General features: G+C 53.8%; 1 protein-coding gene across 8 annotated transcripts in view; it reads right to left on the reverse strand.

Moving 5' to 3' along the window:
- Positions 1-20,028, reverse strand: part of UBR4 (ubiquitin protein ligase E3 component n-recognin 4) — a 157,122-nt gene that overhangs the window by 30,219 nt on the left and 106,875 nt on the right. For 5 of the 8 annotated variants that reach the window (XM_064172126.1, XM_064172123.1, XM_064172122.1 and 2 more), the window contains 13 exons: positions 18,984-19,327; positions 17,567-17,657; positions 17,123-17,207; positions 14,589-14,716; positions 13,014-13,146; positions 11,959-12,116; positions 10,950-11,059; positions 8,821-8,962; positions 8,014-8,095; positions 6,287-6,460; positions 5,773-5,894; positions 4,278-4,475; positions 4,096-4,176 (listed from right to left, as the gene is read on the reverse strand). In XM_064172126.1, the coding sequence (XP_064028196.1) occupies positions 4,096-4,176; positions 4,278-4,475; positions 5,773-5,894; positions 6,287-6,460; positions 8,014-8,095; positions 8,821-8,962; positions 10,950-11,059; positions 11,959-12,116; positions 13,014-13,146; positions 14,589-14,716; positions 17,123-17,207; positions 17,567-17,657; positions 18,984-19,327 (1,848 nt within the window). The remainder of the gene's footprint in view (positions 1-4,095; positions 4,177-4,277; positions 4,476-5,772; positions 5,895-6,286; positions 6,461-8,013; positions 8,096-8,820; positions 8,963-10,949; positions 11,060-11,958; positions 12,117-13,013; positions 13,147-14,588; positions 14,717-17,122; positions 17,208-17,566; positions 17,658-18,983; positions 19,328-20,028) is intronic. The other 3 variants (XM_064172127.1, XM_064172125.1, XM_064172121.1) reach the window with 1 other exon arrangement.

Genomic DNA, 20,028 nt, shown 5'->3' on the forward strand with positions numbered 1-20,028 from the left:
GAAAGCCAAACCCAAGGAAAGCCAAACCCAGGGGAAAGGCCAAAGCCAGGGAAAAGCCAAACCTAGGGAAAGGCTAAACATAGGCAAAAGCCAAACCCAGGGAAAGGCCAAACCCAGGGAAAGGCTAAACACATGGAAAAGCTAAACACGTGGAAAGACCAAGCCCATGGAAAGGCCAAACCCCTGGACAAGCCAAACCCACCTGTGCTTTCCCCCCCCTCCCTCCCAGGGGAAAAGGTGACTTTTCCAGACGTGTTTCCAAGTGGCAAATCCTGCCAGCTCATCACTAAACTTTCCATTTTAATCCATGGGTTTGCATAATAATGACATGGAAAAAAAAAAAAAGGCAAAAAAAAATCCCAGATTTGGGAGCAGGAGACCTTGGGAGAGAAAACCTGTCAGGGAGCTCGCTAAGCCTAACGTGCACTAAGCAGTGCTTAATGTCACAGCAAAGAGAGAAGCAGAGGGAAAGCCCCCGGGGGAAGAGCTGCTCAAAGGCCACGCTAGAGCCCAGCAATTAACACCACAGGGGCCCTGGTAAAACGGCAGATGAACAAAGCACAGACAAGGGACACAAAAAGGGGCCTGAGGTTGCTTTCTTGTGAGCCTGTCTATTTCCCAGGGAACGCTGAGCTGCAGCTTCAGGAGAGCTTCGCCGAGGTGCAGACAAAAGGAGAGAGATGAAAGCTGCTCAGAGGCAGAATGCTGAGCGAGCTCTGCCTTCCAGCCTCGGCTCTGCAGCTGCAAGGGCTGGAAGTGACAGGAGCAGAGGAGCAGACAATCAGGCAGGGCTGCACCAGAAGGAGCAGGCAGTTCCAACCCCCCCTGCCATGCCCAGGGACACCCTACCCTAGAATAGCCTGCCCAGAGCCTAGAATCATAGAATCAGGCAGGGTTGCACCACAAGAAGCAGCCAGTTCCAACCCCCCCTGCCATTCCCAGGGACAACCAGAGCCTAGAATCATAGAATCAGTCAGAGTTGGAAGGGAGCACAAGGAGCAGCCAGTGCCAACCCCCTGCCATGCCCAGGGACACCCTACCCTAGAGCAGGCTGCACACAGCCTCAGCCAGCCTGGCCTCAAACACCTCCAGCCATGGGGCCTCAACCCCCTCCCTGGGCAACCCATTCCAGCCTCTCACCACTCTCCTGCTCAACAACTTCCTCCTCACCTCCAGCCTCACTCTCCCCACCTCCAGCTTGGATCCATCCCCCCCCCGGTCCTGCCACTCCCTCACAGTCTCAGAAGTCCCTCCCCAGCTTTTTTTAGGCCCCCTTCAGATCCTGGAAGGCCACAATGAGGTTGAGGGAATGGATGGAAGGGAGAAATTCTTTAGAGTGAAGGTGGTGAGATACTGGCACAGGTTGCCCAGGGAGGCTGTGGATGCTCCTTCCCTGGAGGTGTTTGAGGCCAAGCTGGATGAGGCCTTGAGCAAGCTGGGTTAGTGGGAGGTGTCCCTGCCTATGGCAGAGGGTTGGAACTGGATGATCTCAAAGGTCTCTTCCAATCCAACCCATTCTCTGAATGTCACAGGACTGGCACCTTGCTGCTCCAAGCAGGCAGGGGCAGCACTTACCACCACGTCCCTCAGTACTGTCCTCAGAGTTCAAATCAGAGGGCACAGACTCAGGTCAGTACCTCACTTCTCCTACCTAGGTTGCTACCCTGCTGAAGAACAATCTCTGCCACCTAGCTCTGGGCTTGATTTGGCAGTGCAGAAGGCTTCCTGGACTTGGAAGCTTGAGAAGAAGCACTCCTCATATCACAGCCCACTGGCAAGAGACACTGCTTGAATCCCTCCCTGCAAGCACAGCAAGCAAACGGCTCCAGGAAACTGAAGCATCACTCAAAGGTCACCACAACCCCATGGGAAATGAGGAGATGGGCAGGGGGGTCTGGAAGTAGATGATCCTGAAGGTCCTTTCCAGCTCAAGCCATTCCATGATGCCATGAAATCAGTGTTCATTTGGGATCTCAAGTGCTGCTTGCTGTGCCTTTGGAGAGTGTGTTTGTCACACACGAGGCTCAGCCTGATGTTTGGACTTGAGGAACCACTTTTAACCCAAAAGGGTTATCAAGCCTTGGAGAAGCCTGCCCAGGGGAGTGTCTGGGTCATCACAGAAGCATGGAATCAAGCAGGTTGGAAGAGACCTCCAAGCTCATCCAGTCCAACTATCACTCAGCCCTATCCAATTGACTAGACCATGGCACTAAGCCCCTGGAGAGGTTTAAGAGCCATGCAGATGTGGAGCTGAGGAACATGGTTTAGGACCAGATGTGTTATTGTTGGGCTAATGGTTGGATCTTGAAGGCCTTCCCCAGCCTAAAGGGTTCTATGACTGTCAATGAGAATTTATTTTGGTGGCTAGAAGAAAACGAAGGGGAAAGCTTGGTCTGGACCACATCCCACTCTGGAACAAACTCACTGTGATGTGGTGGATGAGAATCACAGAATCAAGCAGGTTGGCAGAGAGCTCCAAGCTCAGCCAGCCCAGCCTAGCACCCAGCCCTGCCCAACCAACCAGACCATGGCACTCAGTGCCCCAGCCAGCCTTGGCTGCAACACCTCCAGCCACACAGACTCCACCACCTCCCTGGGCAGCCCATTCCAGTGCCAATCACTCTCTCTGACAACAACTTCCTAACAACAGCCAGCCTCAACCTGCCCTGACACAGCTTCAGCCTGGGTCCCCTTCTTCTGGTGCTGGCTGCCTGGCAGCAGAGCCCAACCCCACCTGGCCACAGCCTCCCTTCAGGTAGCTGCAGACAGCAATGAGCTCTGCCCTGAGCCTCCTCTGCTGCAGGCTGCACCCCCCCAGCTCCCTCAGCCTCTCCTCACAGGGCTGTGCTCCAGGTCCCTCACCACCAGTCCCTTAATTTCATCATCTCAAACCCAGGCAATAGGTGACCCTGCTTTAGCAGGGGATTTGGACTAGATGACCTCCAGAGGTCCAACCCCCCAGCAGTCTGTGCTTCTGTAGCACACAGGATTAAAAGCAGAGTGGGAAGTTGAAATCTGTCAGGCTCTGAAGAGTCCTACAGGAAAAGCAGAGGAACAGAAGAACAGTGAAAAGGAGAAGTGCTGGATACTGATGCAGGGAGAGCAGCTTGGGTTCCTCTCTGGAGCACAGACTGCTGCAGCCAATGTGGTGTCCCTGTCTGTACAGCACTCACCTAAGTGGCACATGCCACTGTGTGAAATGTGTTCTGAAAGCAGAGCCATGAGGCTCAGCTCTATCCCCAGAGGAATGGAAGAAGGTTTGGTGCTCAAGAAAGCAGCTCAGGTTATCTTGGTGACTACACAGCTAACTCAAACACACTCACCTGGGACACCAGGATGTGCTTTTCAACCCTTTGTGTCACAGAACTGAGCAAAGATCTGCTCTAAGAGAGCACAAAAAGGTCCTCAGCAATTGTATGCCAGAAAATAAACCCTGACCTGGGTGACATTTTCAGTCTCTTGTCTTTGCTGCTGTTAAGGGCAGGTGCTTTGTGCTGCCCACACCTCTGAAGGTGAGGGGGAGGTGATTCTGCCTTTCTGCTTCACTCTGGTGAGACCCCAGCTGCAGTATCACATCTAGTTTTGGAGTCCCTCTTACAGGAAGGATGTGGACATGCTGGAATGTGGCCAGAGAAGGGCCACAAGGATGATGAGAGGGTTGGAGCTGCTCTGCTATGAGGACAGGCTGAGAGAGTTGGGGCTGCTCAGTCTGGAGAAGAGAAGGCTCCAAGGAGACCTCATTATGGCCTTGCAGTATCTGAAGGGGGTTACAAGAAAGATGGGGAGGGACTTTTTAGGGTGTTGGGTAGTGATAAGACCAGGAGGAATGGACCTAAAGTAGAAGTGGGGAGATTCAGATTGGATGTTAGGAAGGAGTTCTTCACCATGAGGGTGGTGAGACACTGGAACAGGTTTGCCCAGGGAGGTGGTGGAAGCTTCATCCATGGAGGTGTTTAAGGCCAGGCTGGATGTGGCTGTGAGCAACCTGCTCTAGTGTGAGGTGTCCCTGCCCACGGCAGGGGGGTTGGGACTGGCTGATCCTTGTGGTCCCTTCCAGCCCTGACAACTCTATGATTCTGTGAAGGTCACACCTACCTCATTGGTGGGACACCAGACCTTCTTGTAGACCTCAGCCACAGGCAGATCCAAACTGATGATCTTATTGTTCACCAAAAGCTGAAAGGGAGAATACAAAAGGTCAAGAACAAGCTCAGGTTGCATCACCACTCCAGCTACCATCAGCTACCTGCTGTGCTGCCACACTCGTGCATTCTCACCTCCATGCCACTGTCATCCTCCAGCAGAGCCACCAGGTCACAGTCCTGGCAGATCTTGTTCTTGATGTCCCTCATGAGTGGCCCAATGCCAGGCTCGTTACTGCTGTAGGGATTTCCTGGCATCCTGCCCTGTAAGAAGTCCTCCTGCTGGGGATCTTTCTCCAGAGTCACAAAGAACTCAGTCACTTCGTTCTCCTCCTAAAGAACAGCAGCACAAACACTGTCAGCTCTTCCCCAGCCACGCTCCCAGCCCTGCACTTGTACTGTGGCAAGTGACAAGATGGCCCTAAGCACTCAGTCCTCTCCTCACTGGTGCATTCTGCTGCTCAGAGGATCCTAGAATGGAAGGAACCTCAGAGATCATCCAGTCCAACCCCCTCTGCCATGGGCCAACACCTCTTGGGTGCTCAAGGTCTCATCCAGCCTGGCCTCGAACACTTCCAGGGAGGGGACACCCACAACCTTCCTGGGCAACACATTCCAGAATCTCACCACCCTCACACTGCATTTCTTCCTGAATAACTTCTTTCCTGCTCTCCCTGAGCTCCAAACCACTCCCCCTTGTCCTGTCTCCAGACACTCTCAGCAAAAGTCCCTCTGCAGCCTCCCTGCAGGATCCCTTCACGTATTGGAAGGCAGCTCCCAGGTCCCCCCAGCAGCCTTCTCCTACCCAGGCTGCACCCCCCCAGCTCCCTCAGCCTCTCCTCACAGGGCTCTGCTCCAGGGCCCTCCCCAGCCTTGCTGCCATTCTCTCAACACCTTCCAGCACCTCAACAGCTCTCTCAAATTCAGGAGCCCAGACCTGGACACAGCACTCAAGGGGTGGCCTGAGCAGTGCTGAGCACAGGGGCACAAGAACCTCCCTTGTCCTGCTGCCCACACTGCTCCTGAGCCAGCCCAGGATGCCATTGGCTCTGCTGCCCACCTGGGCACTGCTGCCTCCTCTGCAGCTCCTCTCTCCCAGCACCCCCAGCTCCCTCTCTGCCTGGCTGCTCTCAGCCACTCTGGCCCCAGCCTGTAGTGCTGCTTGGGGTTGTTGTGGCCAAAGTGCAGAACCCTGTACTTGGCCTTGTTCAATCTCATCCCCTTGGTCTCTGCCCACCCATCCAGCCTGGCCAGGTCCCTCTGCAGGGCTCTCCTACCCTCCAGCAGCTCCACAGCTGCTCCTAGCTTGGTGTCATCTGCAAACTTTACTGCTGCTGGACTCAATGCCCTGCTCCAGATCATCAATAAAGACACTGAACAGGACTGTGCCCAGCACTGATCCCTGGGGCACACCACCAGTGCCAGCTGGATGTGGCACCATTCACCAGCACTCTCTGGGCTCAGCCCTCCAGCCACTTCTTGACCCATACCAGAGTTTCAGACAGGGCTGGGTGCTAGGTTGGACTGGATGATCTTGGAGGTCTCCTCCAACCTGGTTGATTCCATGATTCTTGGAGCCTGCTGGAGAATTGAGCTCCACAGACCATGCTACAGCCCCCTCTGTACTCACAGGGTAGATGATGCTGCAGAGTCTCTCAAAGATGAAGACTGGAGTCCTGTAGTCATCAAGGCTGTAACGTTTAGCAGTCTCTATACACACTGCCATAAAGGCTTTGGTTTCAGACTCTGTGCCTGCCAAGAAACAGAAGGATTAAACTAAAAGGACAAGAGTCACTTTTCCAGGTTCCACTTTGAACTCAGGAGCACAACAAATCCCTCACAGCAAGCAGCACACTTTGGTGCCTTCTTCTTTTGCCTATTCTCTACTTAAAAGATGAAAGGCTGCTTAATGTTGTGCTTCTAGGGAGAAGCCTTAAGCAATTCCCTAAAAAGAGAGGGTTTAAATTCCTGGGAGACAGAGACAGCTCCAGGAATGTCATTGACCTTCTCTGTGGCAAATGGAAACACCGAAAGGTCCAAGCCACACAAAAAACCTCTTCAGCCCTTTCCAAGCAGCTCTACCTATCTGCTTTTCACCTTGGCTCAGCCAGACTCTAATTCAATGGCACCAAAGTGGTTTTTACCTGTGGTCATATCCTCCAGCATCTCCAGCAGCATGTCCTGGGTTTCATCAATCAGCTTTGTTCTCTGTACCACCAACTTCCTCAAGCAGAGGTAACCATTCAGGACCGTACCCACCAGGCGGCTCTTGAAGTGCCGCTTGATGGACTCCACCTCCACGAAGGAAGAGAGCAGACCTAGAAAGCAAGGAGACAGTCAGGGAGAGAGTCTGAGTTGTCAGCTCTGAACTTCATGTGGCCAGCAGGCAGGGCACACTGACATCAAAGCAGCACTCATTTGGAGAAGCTCATGGAAGAAGCTCACTTCTAGGAGCTGAAAGGTTGGAAGCAAAACCTCTTCATAGCATCAGAGAGTCGAGCAGGTGGGAAGAGAGCTCCAAGCTCAGCCAGCCCAACCTAGCACCCAGCCCTGCCCAACCAACCACACCATGGCACTCAGTGCCCCAGCCAGCCTTGGCTGCAACACCTCCAGCCACACAGACTCCACCACCTCCCTGGGCAGCCCATTCCAATGCCAAGCACTCTCTCTGACAACAACTTCCTAACAACATCCAGCCTCAACCTGCCCTGACACAGCTTCAGCCTGGGGCCCCTTGTTCTGTTGCTGGCTGCCTGGCAGCAGAGCCCAACCCCACCTGGCTACAGCCTCCCTGCAGGCAGCTGCAGGCAGCAATGAGCTCTGCCCTCAGCCTCCTCTGCTGCAGGCTGCACCCCCCCAGCTCCCTCAGCCTCTCCTCACAGGGCTGTGCTCCAGGCCCCTCCCCAGCCTTGCTGCCCTTCTCTCAACACCTTCCAGCACCTCAACATCTCCCTGGAATTCAGGAGCCCAGAACTGGACACAGCACTCCAAGGGGTGGCCTGAGCAGTGCTGAGCACAGGGGCACAAGAACCTCCCTTGTCCTGTTGCCCACACTGCTCCTCAGCCAGCCCAGGATGCCATTGGCTCTGCTGCCCACCTGGGCACTGCTGCCTCCTCTTCAGCTCCTCTCTCCCAGCACCCCCAGCTCCCTCTCTGCCTGGCTGCTCTCAGCCACTCTGGCCCCAGCCTGTAGTGCTGCTTGGGGTTGTTGTGGCCAAAGTGTAAAACTCTGCACTTGGCCTTGTTCAATCTCATCCCATTGGCCCCTGCCCACCCATCCAGCCTGGCCAGGTCCCTCTGGGCCCTCTGGAGAGCTCTCCTACCCTCCTTGAATTTAACCATGGCATTGTGGTGAGGGGACAAGGAAAGGTACAAGTTGCTTTCTAAGCACTTGACCCTTTTCCAGGATGCACCTCTCAGGATGCTTTTTCCTGTAAAAAGCCAGGCTGTAGGAACTTGGGAATGTGGAAGAGGCTACAGAAGGGAACATCCCAGCTAATGATCTGCTTCCCTGCCAGAGCAGGACCACACAATCTAGCTCAGGGCACACAGGAACACATCCAGACAGGGCTGGAAAGGCTCCAGGGAAGGAGACTCCACAACCTCTCTGGGCAGCCTGTGCCAGGGCTCTGGGACCCTCACAGTAAATAAGTTCTCCCTTGTGCTGAGCTGGAACCTCCTGTGCTGCAGCTTCCATCCACTGCTGCTTGTCCTGTCCCAGGGAGCAGTGAGCAGAGCCTGTCCCCCCCTCCTGGCAGCCCTCAGACACTTATAAACATTTATCAAATCCCCTCTCAGTCCTCTCTTCTCCAGACTAAGCAGGGCCCTCAGCCTCTCCACATATGGGACTTCAGTTGATGCCACCCAGTACCTGTGAGACTCTTCAAGGCATATCCCTGCTGCAGATCAGTGCTGAGTGTGGCCTCCTCCAGGGCAAGCAAACGAGCTATTTCCTGGAAGTAATGAACAGGCCTATTAGGACAAGAAACTGCAATGCCAGTGGCTGGTGTCTGCCACAGGCTGCAAAGGGACACAGCAAAGAAACAAGAGAAAGCAGAATTGCAATGCAGCAGCTTGGAAGAAGGAGGGAAAAGAGAGAACTGCTCCAAATTCCTCCTTGTTTTCTCCCCACACCTACACCTATCACCACAGCTCTGCTCTGGTAGCCCTCCACAATGGATTCAAGGCCACCATTAACATGGGAGAGTCTCACCTGCCTCTTTGGAGTGCAGCAGGGACCACTACAAAACACTCCTAAGTCCTAACACTCCAAAGATTGCAACTTCAACGTGGTGCTTCTGCAACAGGCTGCAGTTCCCACTCAAGCAGTGGTAGCAAACCTAATCCTCCCTTGGCATTAAGGGCCTTGGGAGTTCAGCTTGGCAGCTTCCAACTTGGAGCTGGTGCCAAGTCAGCATAGTAGCACTTCTACCCCTGAGCATAGCTGCCCCCAGAGCAGTTCACTGATGTGTACCAGGCAGTTTGCACCGAGGAATGCTACTGCTGGGGCTAAAACCACTGTAGCTGCTTCTGCTCAGAGATGACAGAGCAGAAGAGTGAACTTCATAAAGCTGCCAAAGGTCAGCAGTGAGGCAAAGAGATAAAGATTCCAAGGCAGAACACTGGCAGGTGAGGGATAAGCTCTCTGCTGACCCTGAGCTCCTCCAGACACCCATACCTTGGTGATGAGGCTGCCAACGTAGGGCAGAACCCCCCGGGCTGCCAGGTAGACCTTCCAGTGGGCTGGTTTGATGAGCTTCTGATACAGTGCCAGGTACTCTGCAGCACACTCTCCAGCAATGCTCAGCTCATCCAGGTAGCTGGTGAAGAGAGGCACAAGCTGACAAGCACTTCAGTGACAAGAGGGGTTCACAGCTTAGAGATGCCATGGGAAGAGAGAAGAGAGGACAAAAGGAGGGAAGGAAAGAGAAGAGAGGAGAGAGGGCAAAAGGAGGAAAGAGAAGAGAGAGGGCAAAAGGAGGAGAGAGAGGAGAGAGGCCAAAAGGAGGAGAGAGGGGAGAGAGGGCAAAAGGAGGAAAGAGGGGAGAGAGGGGAAAAGGAGGAGAGAGAGGAGAGGGCAAAAGGAGGAAAGGAAAGGGAAGACAGGAGAAAAAGGAGGAAAGGAGAGAGGACAAAAGGAGAGAGGACAAAAGGAGAGAGGACAAAAGGAGAGAGGACAAAAGGAGAGAGGACAAAAGGAGAGAGGACAAAAGGAGAGAGGACAAAAGGAGAGAGGACAAAAGGAGAGAGGACGAGAGAGGAGGAGAGAGGAGGAGAGAGGAGGAGAGAGGAGGAGAGAGGAGGAGAGAGGAGGAGAGAGGAGGAGAGAGGAGGAGAGAGGAGGAGAGAGGAGGAGAGAGGAGGAGAGAGGAGGAGAGAGGAGGAGAGAGGAGGAGAGAGGAGGAGAGAGGAGGAGAGAGGAGGAGAGAGGAGGAGAGAGGAGGAGAGAGGAGGAGAGAGGAGGAGAGAGGAGGAGAGAGGAGGAGAGAGGAGGAGAGAGGAGGAGAGAGGAGGAGAGAGGAGGAGAGAGGAGGAGAGAGGAGAAGAGAGAGAGGAGAAGAGAGAGAGGAGAAGAGAGAGAGGAGAAGAGAGAGAGGAGAAGAGAGAGAGGAGAAGAGAGAGAGGAGAAGAGAGAGAGGAGAAGAGAGAGAGGAGAAGAGAGAGAGGAGAAGAGAGGAGAAGAGAGGAGAAGAGAGGAGAAGAGAGGAGAAGAGAGGAGAAGAGAGGAGGAGAGAGGAGGAGAGAGGAGAAGAGAGAGAGGAGAAGAGAGGAGAAGAGAGAGAGGAGAAGAGAGGAGAAGAGAGGAGAAGAGAGGAGAAGAGAGGAGAAGAGAGAGAGGAGAAGAGAAGAGAGGAGAAGAGAAGAGAGGCGAAGAGAGGCGAAGAGAGGCGAAGAGAGGCGAAGAGAGGCGAAGAGAGGCGAAGAGAGGCGAAGAGAGGCGAAGAGAGGCGAAGAGAGGCGAAGAGAGGCGAAGAGAGGCGAAGAGAGGCGAAGAGAGGCGAAGAGAGGCGAAGAGAGGCGAAGAGAAGAGAAGAGAGGCGAAGAGAAGAGAAGAGAAGAGAAGAGAAGAGAAGAGAAGAGAAGAGAAGAGAAGAGAAGAGAAGAGAAGAGAAGAGAAGAGAAGAGAAGAGAAGAGAAGAGAAGAGAAGAGAAGAGAAGAGAAGAGAAGAGAAGAGAAGAGAAAAAAAAGAAAGGAAAGAGAAAAGAGAGGGCAAAAGGAGGAAAGGAAAGAGAAAAAAGGAGAGAGCACAAAAGGGGGAAAGAGAAAAGAGGGCAAAAGGGGGAAAGGGAAGAGAGGAGAGAGGGGAAAAGGGGGAAGGAAAGAGAGGAAAGAGGAAGGGGGAAATGAAAGAGGAGAGAGAGAAGAGAAGGAGGAAAGAAAAGACAAACTCTCCAGAAGTCTCCCTGTTATTCTTCACCCAATGGCTGAAGTGGGGGTTAGTCCCAAAAACGAGGTCCCTAACTGTGCTGCTAGTGTCAGCTGGGGTTAAGCTATGTCAGAGGTGTTGGAAGAAGGTTCACACTGGTGGATTCTGCTGTCTAAGAGAAAGGCAAAACGTCCTCACAGCTGAGCATTATCTGCTTACCTCTGGGCAAAGAACAGAACTGCAATTACTGCTAGGCAGTAAAAAGAAAGGTCTCCCTAAATCTACACCACCCCAGCCGATTAAGTTTGAGAATCCAGCCCCAAAAGCCCTGTGAATCAGAGGTCTAGAAGGGAGAGGTGTGAGAAACTCTGCAAGAAGGGAGAGATTCTCATGGGAATGAAAGGGAAAACAATTGCCAAGTGTGGCAACACAGAAATACCTTGTCAGGAGATCAAGGACCTGCTGCTTGCGGCTGGGGATGGTAGTCAGAGCTTCCACGATGGTACAGGCAGCTTGTCTGGCAGCTTGAGTGGCAGGAGTAAAGAGCACCTAGGGCAAGAGCAGGCAAAGATGCAGCACTTGATGTGCACAGATAAAGCAATGATGTAACTCTGATGGCTGAAGTTCAGCAAGACCAAGTGCGAGGTCCTGCAGCTGGGTCGAGGCAATGCCAAGCACCTGATATAGGCTGGGCAGTGCCTGGCTGGAAAGCAGCCCTGAGGGGTGGCATCTGGGGGTGCTGCTGGATGAGAAGCTCAAAAAGAGCTGTTAGTGTGGTCTTGCAGTCCAGAGAGCCAAGCAGAGCCTGGGCTGTAGCAGCAGAAGTGTGGCCAGCAGGGCCAGGGAAGTGATCCTGCCTCTCTGCTTTGCACTGCTGAGACCCCACCTGGAGTCCTGCATCCAGCTCTGGAGCCCCTGGGACAAGAGGGATGTGGAGGTGCTGGAAGGTGTCCAAGCAGGGCCAGGAGGATGAGCAGAGTGCTGGAGCTGCTCTGCTGTGAGCACAGACTGAAAGAGTTGGGGCTGTGCAGGCTGGAGAGGAGAAAGCTCCCAGGTGACCTTCTCGTGGCCCTTCAGTATCTTAAGAGGCCTATGAGAAAGCTGGGGAGGGACTTTTGAAGCTGTCAGGTAGGGATAGGACTGGAGGGGATGGAGCAAAGCTGGAAATGGGGAGATTCAGACTGAGTGTTAGGAAGAACACTCAGTCTGAATCAGCATGAGAGTGGTGAGAGGCTGGAATGGGTTGCCCAGGGAGGTGGTTCAGGCCTCATCCCTGGAGGTGCTTAAGGCCAGGCTGGCTGAGGCTGTGTGCAGCCTGCTCTAGTGTGAGGTGTCCTTGCCCATGGCAGGGGGGTTGGGACTGGCTGATCCTTGTGTTCCCTTCCAACCCTGCCTGCTTCTATGCCTCTGCCCCACTGCACCCCACTGGAGTTTTCAGGCAGGGTTACCTGTCTCAGCCAATTGTTGTGTCCCAGCTTGAGGTCCAGGGGGCAGGTCCTCTTCCCTCGGCGACTCAGGAACTGCTTCCACTTCCAGACATACTTTTCTGACAAGTAGAGCTGGTGAATCTCAGCTTTGCTGAGGGATTTACCACTGGCATCTATACCTGCAGTGTTGACCAGAGAGAACCATCAGCAGCTATTAGCTGCCAGCTGCCACTGTAGGGTTTTTGTCTCCAGCTGAGAAGCTGAGCAGCTTCCCATTCCTTTCTGCTGCCGTTTTCACTCTGTGAAGCAATGTTCACTTCCTTTCCAATGTTCACTTTCCTTTCCAATCACCTTTTCAGTTGGCTGAAAGTTGGCAGCAAGTCTCATTTGTTACATCTCCCCCCCTGGATATCTACAGGCACAGAGTATTTTCTGCTCACCACTCAGCAACACAGCCTAGAAAAGGCAGAGCTACAGGGACTATGCAGCTGGTGAAGAGGGACATCAGCTGGCAACCACTTCACAGTGACAAGAGGTATTCAGAGCTTAAGGGCTCCATAGGGAGAGAGAAGGAAGGGAGGGAGAGAGAAGGAAGGAAGGGAGGGAGAGAGAAGGAAGGAAGGGAGGGAGAGAGAAGGAAGGAAGGGAGGGAGAGAGAAGGAAGGAAGGGAGGGAGAGAGAAGGAAGGAAGGGAGGGAGGGAGAGAGAAGGAAGGAAGGGAGGGAGGGAGAGAGAAGGAAGGAAGGGAGGGAGAGAGAGAGGGAGGGAGGGAGGGAGGGAGGGAGGGAGGGAGGGAGGGAGGGAGGAAGGGAGAGAAAAGGAAGGAAGGAAGGGAGAGAAAAGGAAGGAAGGAAGGGAGAGAAAAGGAAGGAAGGAAGGGAGAGAGAAGGAAGGGAAAGAGAAGGAGGGAAGGAAGGGAGAGAGAAGGAAGGGAGTAACTTTTCTCTAAGGACTCTGCAGCTGGCTGGGAAGATCACAGAACCATCCAGGTAGGAGAAGACATCCCAGGCCAGAAGCCAACACAACTCTGGAGAGTACATTCCTTAGTCAACCCTGGAGGGAAGCAAGCACAGGACTACCTCTGGCAGGGAGGCACTTTTTCCAAGCTTCATAGGATGCTTTGGGGTCCCTCTTGAGCCACAGCTGAGCTTGTGCATGGATTTCGTTGCTGTAAGGCTTCACAGTGGTGAGAGCATCCAGAGGCACATCCTAAGACACAAAAAAAAGCTCTGTGACTCTTCAGAAAGCAGCAGCCTGTTCCCTTGGAGTAACTCCTGCAGGCCAATCACGGGTTACAGCTGCTCCATCGGCTGCTACCTGCAGCTCTACGAGAGCATAGAATCAGTCAGGGCTGGAAGGGAGCACAAGGAGCAGCCAGTGCCAACCCCCCTGCCATACCCAGGCACACCTTACCCTAGAGCAGGCTGCACACAGCCTCAGCCAGCCTGGCCTCAAACACCTCCAGCCATGGGGCCTCAACCCCCTCCCTGGGCAACCCATTCCAGCCTCTCACCACTCTCCTGCTCAACAACTTCCTCCTCACCTCCAGCCTCACTCTCCCCACCTCCAGCTTTGCTCCATCCCCCCCGGTCCTGCCACTCCCTCACAGCCTCAAAAGTCCCTCCACAGCTTTTTTGGAGCCCCCTTCAGATCCTGGCAGGCCACAAGAAGGTCACCTGGGAGCCTCCTCTGCTCCAGCCTGCACAGCCCCAACTCTTTCACTCTGTGTTCACAGCAGAGCTGCTGCAGCCCTCTCAGCATCCTCCTGGCCCTGCTCTGGACACTCTCCAGCATCTCCACATCCCTCTTGTCCCAGGGGCTCCAGAACTGGATGCAGGACTCCAGGTGGGGTCTCAGTAGAGCAGAGCAGAGAATCCCCTCCCTGGCCCTGCTGGCCACACTGCTGCTGCTGCAGCCTAGGCTCTGCTTGGCTTTCTGGGCTGCAAGTGCACACTGCTGGCTCCTGCTGAGCTTCTCCTCCACCAGCACCCCCAAGTCCCTCTCCTCAGGGCAGCTCTCCAGCCTGGCACTGCCCAGCCTGCATTTGTGCTTGGCCTTGCCTCGACCCAGCTGCAGGTTAAACAGTTTGTGTTCATGAGGAGCTGAGAGAGCTGCCCTGTTCCAGGTGCTACTGAGATATCAGTAAACCCATCTCTGACATCCACCTATGATTAGATCAAAGCAGAAGCTGTCTTCCCTCTTGCAAATGCCATCCTTAATTACCATAAAGGAGCAGCTAATTAATACCTCTGCATTTAAAGTGGGAGCTCTGCATTTAAAAATGGGAGCCAGAAGTGCTCGATTCCTCGAAGCTGATGAAAGCAGCAAAAGCCTACCCAAATTAACCAAGCTGTAGCTCTGCTGCACCTCTTTCCCCAAGCCTCAAATCTGAGAGGACCCAAACCAAAACCCAGAAGCAAAGCCCTGTGCTGAACAGCAGAGGTCAAAGCCACCAAAGGGCAGCAGAACACGGGAAGTGGTTTGCAGCCTGCAGAGCCAAGAGCGAGGGGACTGGACTTGCACCTGCCCAGCTGTTGTGAGCAGGAAAAGCAAGGCCTGGCTTCCACACAGAGTTATTTGTGACTGAGATCAGCGTGGCAGGCTTGAAGCAGCAGGTTTTGAGTTGCTTTGCTCAGCATCCAAGGCACTACCTTGTTTTTCTTGCTGGTTGGAGCAGGAGGCTTGATGAGCTTTTGAAGGATGCGCAGGCACATGAGGGTGATGTTCTCAACAACCACTGGAGTCTTGATGTTCACTGCCATCAGGAAGAGGCTGAGAGCTGAAAGAGAGCAGACAGAAATCTTCATGCCACTGTAAGGTATGCAGGCAGGACACCTCCACAGCTCCACACAGCACATGAGAAGTGTTTAGAGTCAGGCAAGACCTCACGCTCTCAAGGCAACCTATCAAGTTCTACTGCAGCCGTGGATGGTGCAGGATTGCTTTCAACTGCTGCTCAGTCTGGAGAGGAGAAGGCTTCCAGGGGACCTTACTGTGGCCTGCCAGGATCTGAAGGGGCTTACAAGAAAGCTGGGGAGGGACTTTTGAGGCTGTGAGGGAGTGGCAGGACTGGGGGGGATGGAGCAAAGCTGGAGGTGGGGAGGAAGTTGTTGAGTAGGAGAGTGGTGAGATGCTGGAATGGGTTGCCCAGGGAGGGGGTTGAGGCTCCATGGCTGGAGGTGTTTGAGGCCAGGCTGGCTGAGGCTGTGTGCAGCCTGCTCTAGGGTAGGGTGTCCCTGGGCATGGCAGGGAGGTTGGAACTGGCTGCTCCTTGTGGTGCCTTCCAACCCTGACTGATTCTATGAATTACCTTCCACAGGACAAGGGGCAATGGGTGCAAGCTGCAGCAGAGGAGGTTCTACATGAAGATAAGGATAAACTTTTTCACTGTGAGGGTGACAGAACCCTGCAGCAGGCTGCCCAGAGAGGTTGTGAAGTCTCCTTCTCTGGAGACATTCAAAATCCACCTGGATGTGTTCCTGTGTGACCTGCCCTGGGTGATCCTGCTCTGGTAGAGCAGTTGGACTCAGTGACCTCCAGAAGTTCTTTCCAACCCCTAACATTCTGTGATTCCAGCAGGAGAGTGCTGCCAAACTTCCCTTTCCATCTCCATGTTTCTATTTCTCAGCATGGATTCTTGATACAATACTCCCAACACAAAAGGGTAGGCCACAAACATGAGCAGAGTGCTGGAGCATCCCTGCTATGGGGACAGGCAGGGAGAGTTTGGGCTGCTCAGCCTGGAGAAGACTCCAAGGAGACCTTAGAGCAGCATTTCAGTATCTGAAAGATGCTACAGGAGAGCTGGGGATGGACTGTTCAGAAGGGTCTCTGGGGACAGGATTAGGAGGAATGGTTTGACACTGGAGCAGGAGAGGTTTAGGGTGGACATCAGGAGGAAGTTCTGCACAGGGAGGGTGGGGAGACACTGGAACAGGCTACCCAGGGCTGTGCTTGAGGCCTCATCCCTGGAGATATTCAAGTTCAGGATTGCTGTGTCCCTGTGTAGCCTGCTCTGGTTAGAGGTGTCCCTGCTGAGCGCAAGGGGAGTTGGCCAAGATGACCTTTGAGAGTCCTTTCCAACCCCAATGCAGTCTGTGAAATGCACCACTCCAAGACAAAGCCACCAGGGGCTAACTCCACTTGGGGCTCTCATCAGAATCACAGAATCAACCAGGTTGGAAGAGAGCTCCAAGCTCATCCACCCCAACCTATAACCAACCCTATCCAATCAACCAGACCATGGCACTAAGTGCCTCATCCAGTCTTTTCACAGTATCACCACCAAGGTTGGAAGAGACCTCACAGATCATCAAGTCCAACCCTTTAGCACAGAGCTCAAGGCCAGACCATGGCACCAAGTGCCACGTCCAGTCCTGCCTTGAACAGCTCCAGGGACGGCGACTCCACCACCTCCCCGGGCAGCCCATTCCAGTGTCCAATGACTCTCTCAGGGAAGAACTTTCTCCTCACCTCCAGCCTAAATCTCCCCTGGCACAGCCTGAGGCTGTGTCCTCTCGTTCTGGTGCTGGCCACCTGAGAGAAGAGAGCAACCTCCTCCTGGCCACAACCTCCCCTCAGGTAGTTGTAGACAGCAATAAGGTCTGCCCTGAGCCTCCTCTTCTCCAGGCTAACCAATCCCAGCTCCCTCAGCCTCTCCTCGTAGGGCTGTGCTCAAGGCCTCTCCCCAGCCTCGTTGCCCTTCTCTGGACACGCTCAAGCATCTCAATGTCCCTCCTAAACTGGGGGGCCCAGAACTGAACACAGCACTCAAGGTGAGGTCTAACCAGTGCAGAGTACAAGGGCAGGATGACCTCCCTGCTCCTGCTGGCCACACCATTCCTGATGCAGGCCAGGATGCCACTGGCTCCCTTGGCCACCTGGGCACACTGCTGGCTCATGTTCAGGCAGGTATCAATCAGTACCCCCAGATCCCTCTCTGTTTGGCTGCTCTCAGCCACTCCGACCCCAGCCTGTATCTCTGCATGGGGTTGTTGTGGCCAAAGTGCAGCACCCTGCACTTGGAGCTATTGAATGCCATCCTATTGGCCTCTGCCCATCTGCCCATCTGTCCAGATGGGGACTCCACCAGCTCCCTGGGCAGCCCATTCCAATGGCAAAGGCAGCTCCTCTCCACAGAACCTGAGTGAAGTGCATGGAGCTGGGCAGAGCACTCTGAACTCACCGCAGCGCAGCCTCAGCTCCCAGCAGCTGTCTTCTTTGGAGATGGAATCTGTGAGCAGCAGCATTTCATACTGGAGGCTGCTGGCCTGTAACACACAGACAGGTTCAAAGCCTTCACAAGTCTTGGTGATGGCAGCAGTGGGCTTATATTTTTTTTTCTCTTGCCTTCTGACATTACAAAAACACAGGTTGAAAACAGCAATCTAAGTAAACTGAGTCCCACACTCTGGAGAGAGCTGCAAGCAACACTCAGCAGAGGCAGAAGTGCCTGAGGAGACTTAGGCAGTGACCTCACCACATCACTCTGTGCTTTACTCTTGATGTTTTTCTGCTGCATGGCACCTTCCAGATTACGATGGCAGAGAAGATGCCAGGATTAGAACACAGCAAGAGCTGCAAAGGAGCAACAGAAAGAAAAAAACAGGAGAACACTGAAGTCTCTCACCAAGTCTGGATTTGCCCAGTGGCCCTTCAGAGCTGCAGACACCTTCCCAATGATTAAGTCATTCATTTGCTGTGTGGCCTCTGGATTGTCCCTGGTTGCAGAGAAGAAAAAGAGACCTCTGTTATTCACAGAGCTGCTTAGATTGGAAAAGAGCTTCAAGCTCACAGAGTCCAATCCTTAGTTTCACACTGACAAGTCCTTGACTAACCCAAATCCCTCATCACTGTGAATCGCTCTGGTTGGAAAGGACCACCAGGATCAGCCAGTCCAACCTTCATCCCAGCAGCCTTCATCACCAGACCACAGCCTCATGCACCACAGCCACTCTCCTCTTAAACACCTCCAGGGATGGTGACTCCACCACCTCCCGGGGCAGCCTGTGCCAGTGCCTGACCATCTGCTCAGGAAACAACTTCCAACATCCAACCTAAACCTCCCCTGATGCAACTTGAGGCCATTTCCTCTCGTCCTAGCATTAGTAACTGGGGAGAAGAGACAGCTCCAGCCTCACTACAACCTCCTTTTAGGTACTTTCTTCTTCCCTTTCCACTCTTTCTTCCTCCCTTTCTACTCTTTCTTCATAGGATCATAGGACATTAGTGGTTGGAAGGGACCCAAAGAGATCATCCAGTCCAACCTCCCCTGCCAGAGCAGGACAATCCTATCTAACACAGATCACACAGGAACACATCCAGACAGGCCTTGAAAGGCTCCACAGAAGGAGACTCCACAGCCTCTCTGGGCAGCCTGTGCCAGGGCTCTGGGACCCTTCCAGCAAAGAAGTTCACCCTTGTGTTGAGGCAGAAACTCTTCTTCCTCCCTTTCTTCCTCCCTTTCTCCTCTTTCTTCCTCCCTTTCTCCTCTTTCTTCCTTTTCTTCTCTTTCTTCCTCCTTTTCTCCTCTTTCCTCCCTTTCTTCCTCCTTTTCTCCTCTTTCTTCCTCCTTTTCTCCTCTCTCCTCCCTTTCTTCCTCCTTTTCTCCTCTTTCTTCCTCCTTTTCTCCTCTTTCTTCCTCCTTTTCTCCTCTCTCCTCCCTTTCTTCCTCCTTTTCTCCTCTTTCTTCCTCCTTTTCTCCTCTTTCCTCCCTTTCTTCCTCCTTTTCTCTACTTTCTTCCTCCCTTTCTCCACTTTCTTCCTCCCTTTCTCCTCTTTCTTCCTCCCTTTCTCCCTCCCTTTCTCCTCTTTCTTCCTCCCTTTCTCCTCTTTCTTCCTCCTTTTCTCCTCCTTCTTCCTCCCTTTCTCCTCTTTCCTCCTCCCTTTCCATCCTTGCCTCCTTTCCAAAGCGGGTAGAGGGGAAGGCATCCTCTCACTGTACTGCTCCTGCCAGCTGTATTTTGATTCTCTGGGGAGCTTAACCCAGCAGCAGTAGGAGCAGTAGGAGCAGGAGCAGCAGGAGCAGCAGCAGCAGCAGCGCTCACCTGGTCAGAAGGCACATGAGCTGCCGCACCTCCTCCCGCATGCTGGCTGCGCCGCGCCGCAGGTTGTAGTCGAAGAGCTCTCGGATGAGCCCCTGGGCCACCAGGATGTGCCTGATGGCAGAGTTGGTGGCCAAAGCTCGCAGCAGGGTGATGCAGTGCTCGGTGACGGCCGAGGCGCAGCCGTAGCACTTGGTGGAGGAAGTGTGGCCGCAGCCCAGCACGGAGAGGGCGCGGTACTGGCTGGCGGTGAAGGTCGGCTGCGCCGCGCTGCGCGACGACTTGGTCGCTGCCTCTCTCTGCTGCAGGTCATATTCCAGCAGCTCCTTCCGAGAGGCAAACACTTTCTGGAATGACAGGACAGGAGAAATCAAGAAGAGAAGAGGAGGCTGAGGGGTGACCTCACTGCTGTCTACAGCTACCTGAAGGGAGGTTGTAGCCAGGTGGGGTTGGGCTCTGCTGCCAGGCAAGCAGCAACAGAAGAAGGGGACACAGTCTCAAGCTGTGCTGGGGGAAGTCTAGGCTGGATGTTAGGAGGAAGTTCTTCCCAGAGAGAGTGATTGGCATTGGAATGGGCTGCCCAGGGAGGTGGTGGAGTCACCATCCCTGGAGGTGTTCAAGAAAGGACTTAGTGCCATGGTCTAGTTGAGTGGATAGGGCTGGGTGCTAGGTTGGATTGGATGATCTTGGAGGTCTCTTCCAACCTGGTTGATTCTATGATTCAGATTCATAGAAGAGGTTGGGTTAGAAGGGATTTTAAAGAGCATCCAGTTCTAAGCCCCCTGCTATGAGCAAGGACACCTCACACCAGCCCAGGCTGCTCAAGGCTTCATCCAACTTGGCGCTGAACATCTCCAGGGTGAGTAGAGCAAAGAGGAAGAATCACTTCTCTTAAAGCTTCCCCTGCTCTTCATGATGGTTCTCACAGAATGGGTTAGGTTGGAAGGGACCACAAAGCTCAGCCAGTTCCAACCCCCCTGCCACAGGCAGGGACACCTCTCACTAGAACAGGTCTAACAAGGTCTCGTCCAACCTGGCCTTGAACACC

Source organism: Pogoniulus pusillus, chromosome 36 (genome assembly GCF_015220805.1).
Source record: "Pogoniulus pusillus isolate bPogPus1 chromosome 36, bPogPus1.pri, whole genome shotgun sequence".
Classification (NCBI taxonomy): Eukaryota; Metazoa; Chordata; class Aves; order Piciformes; family Lybiidae; genus Pogoniulus; species Pogoniulus pusillus.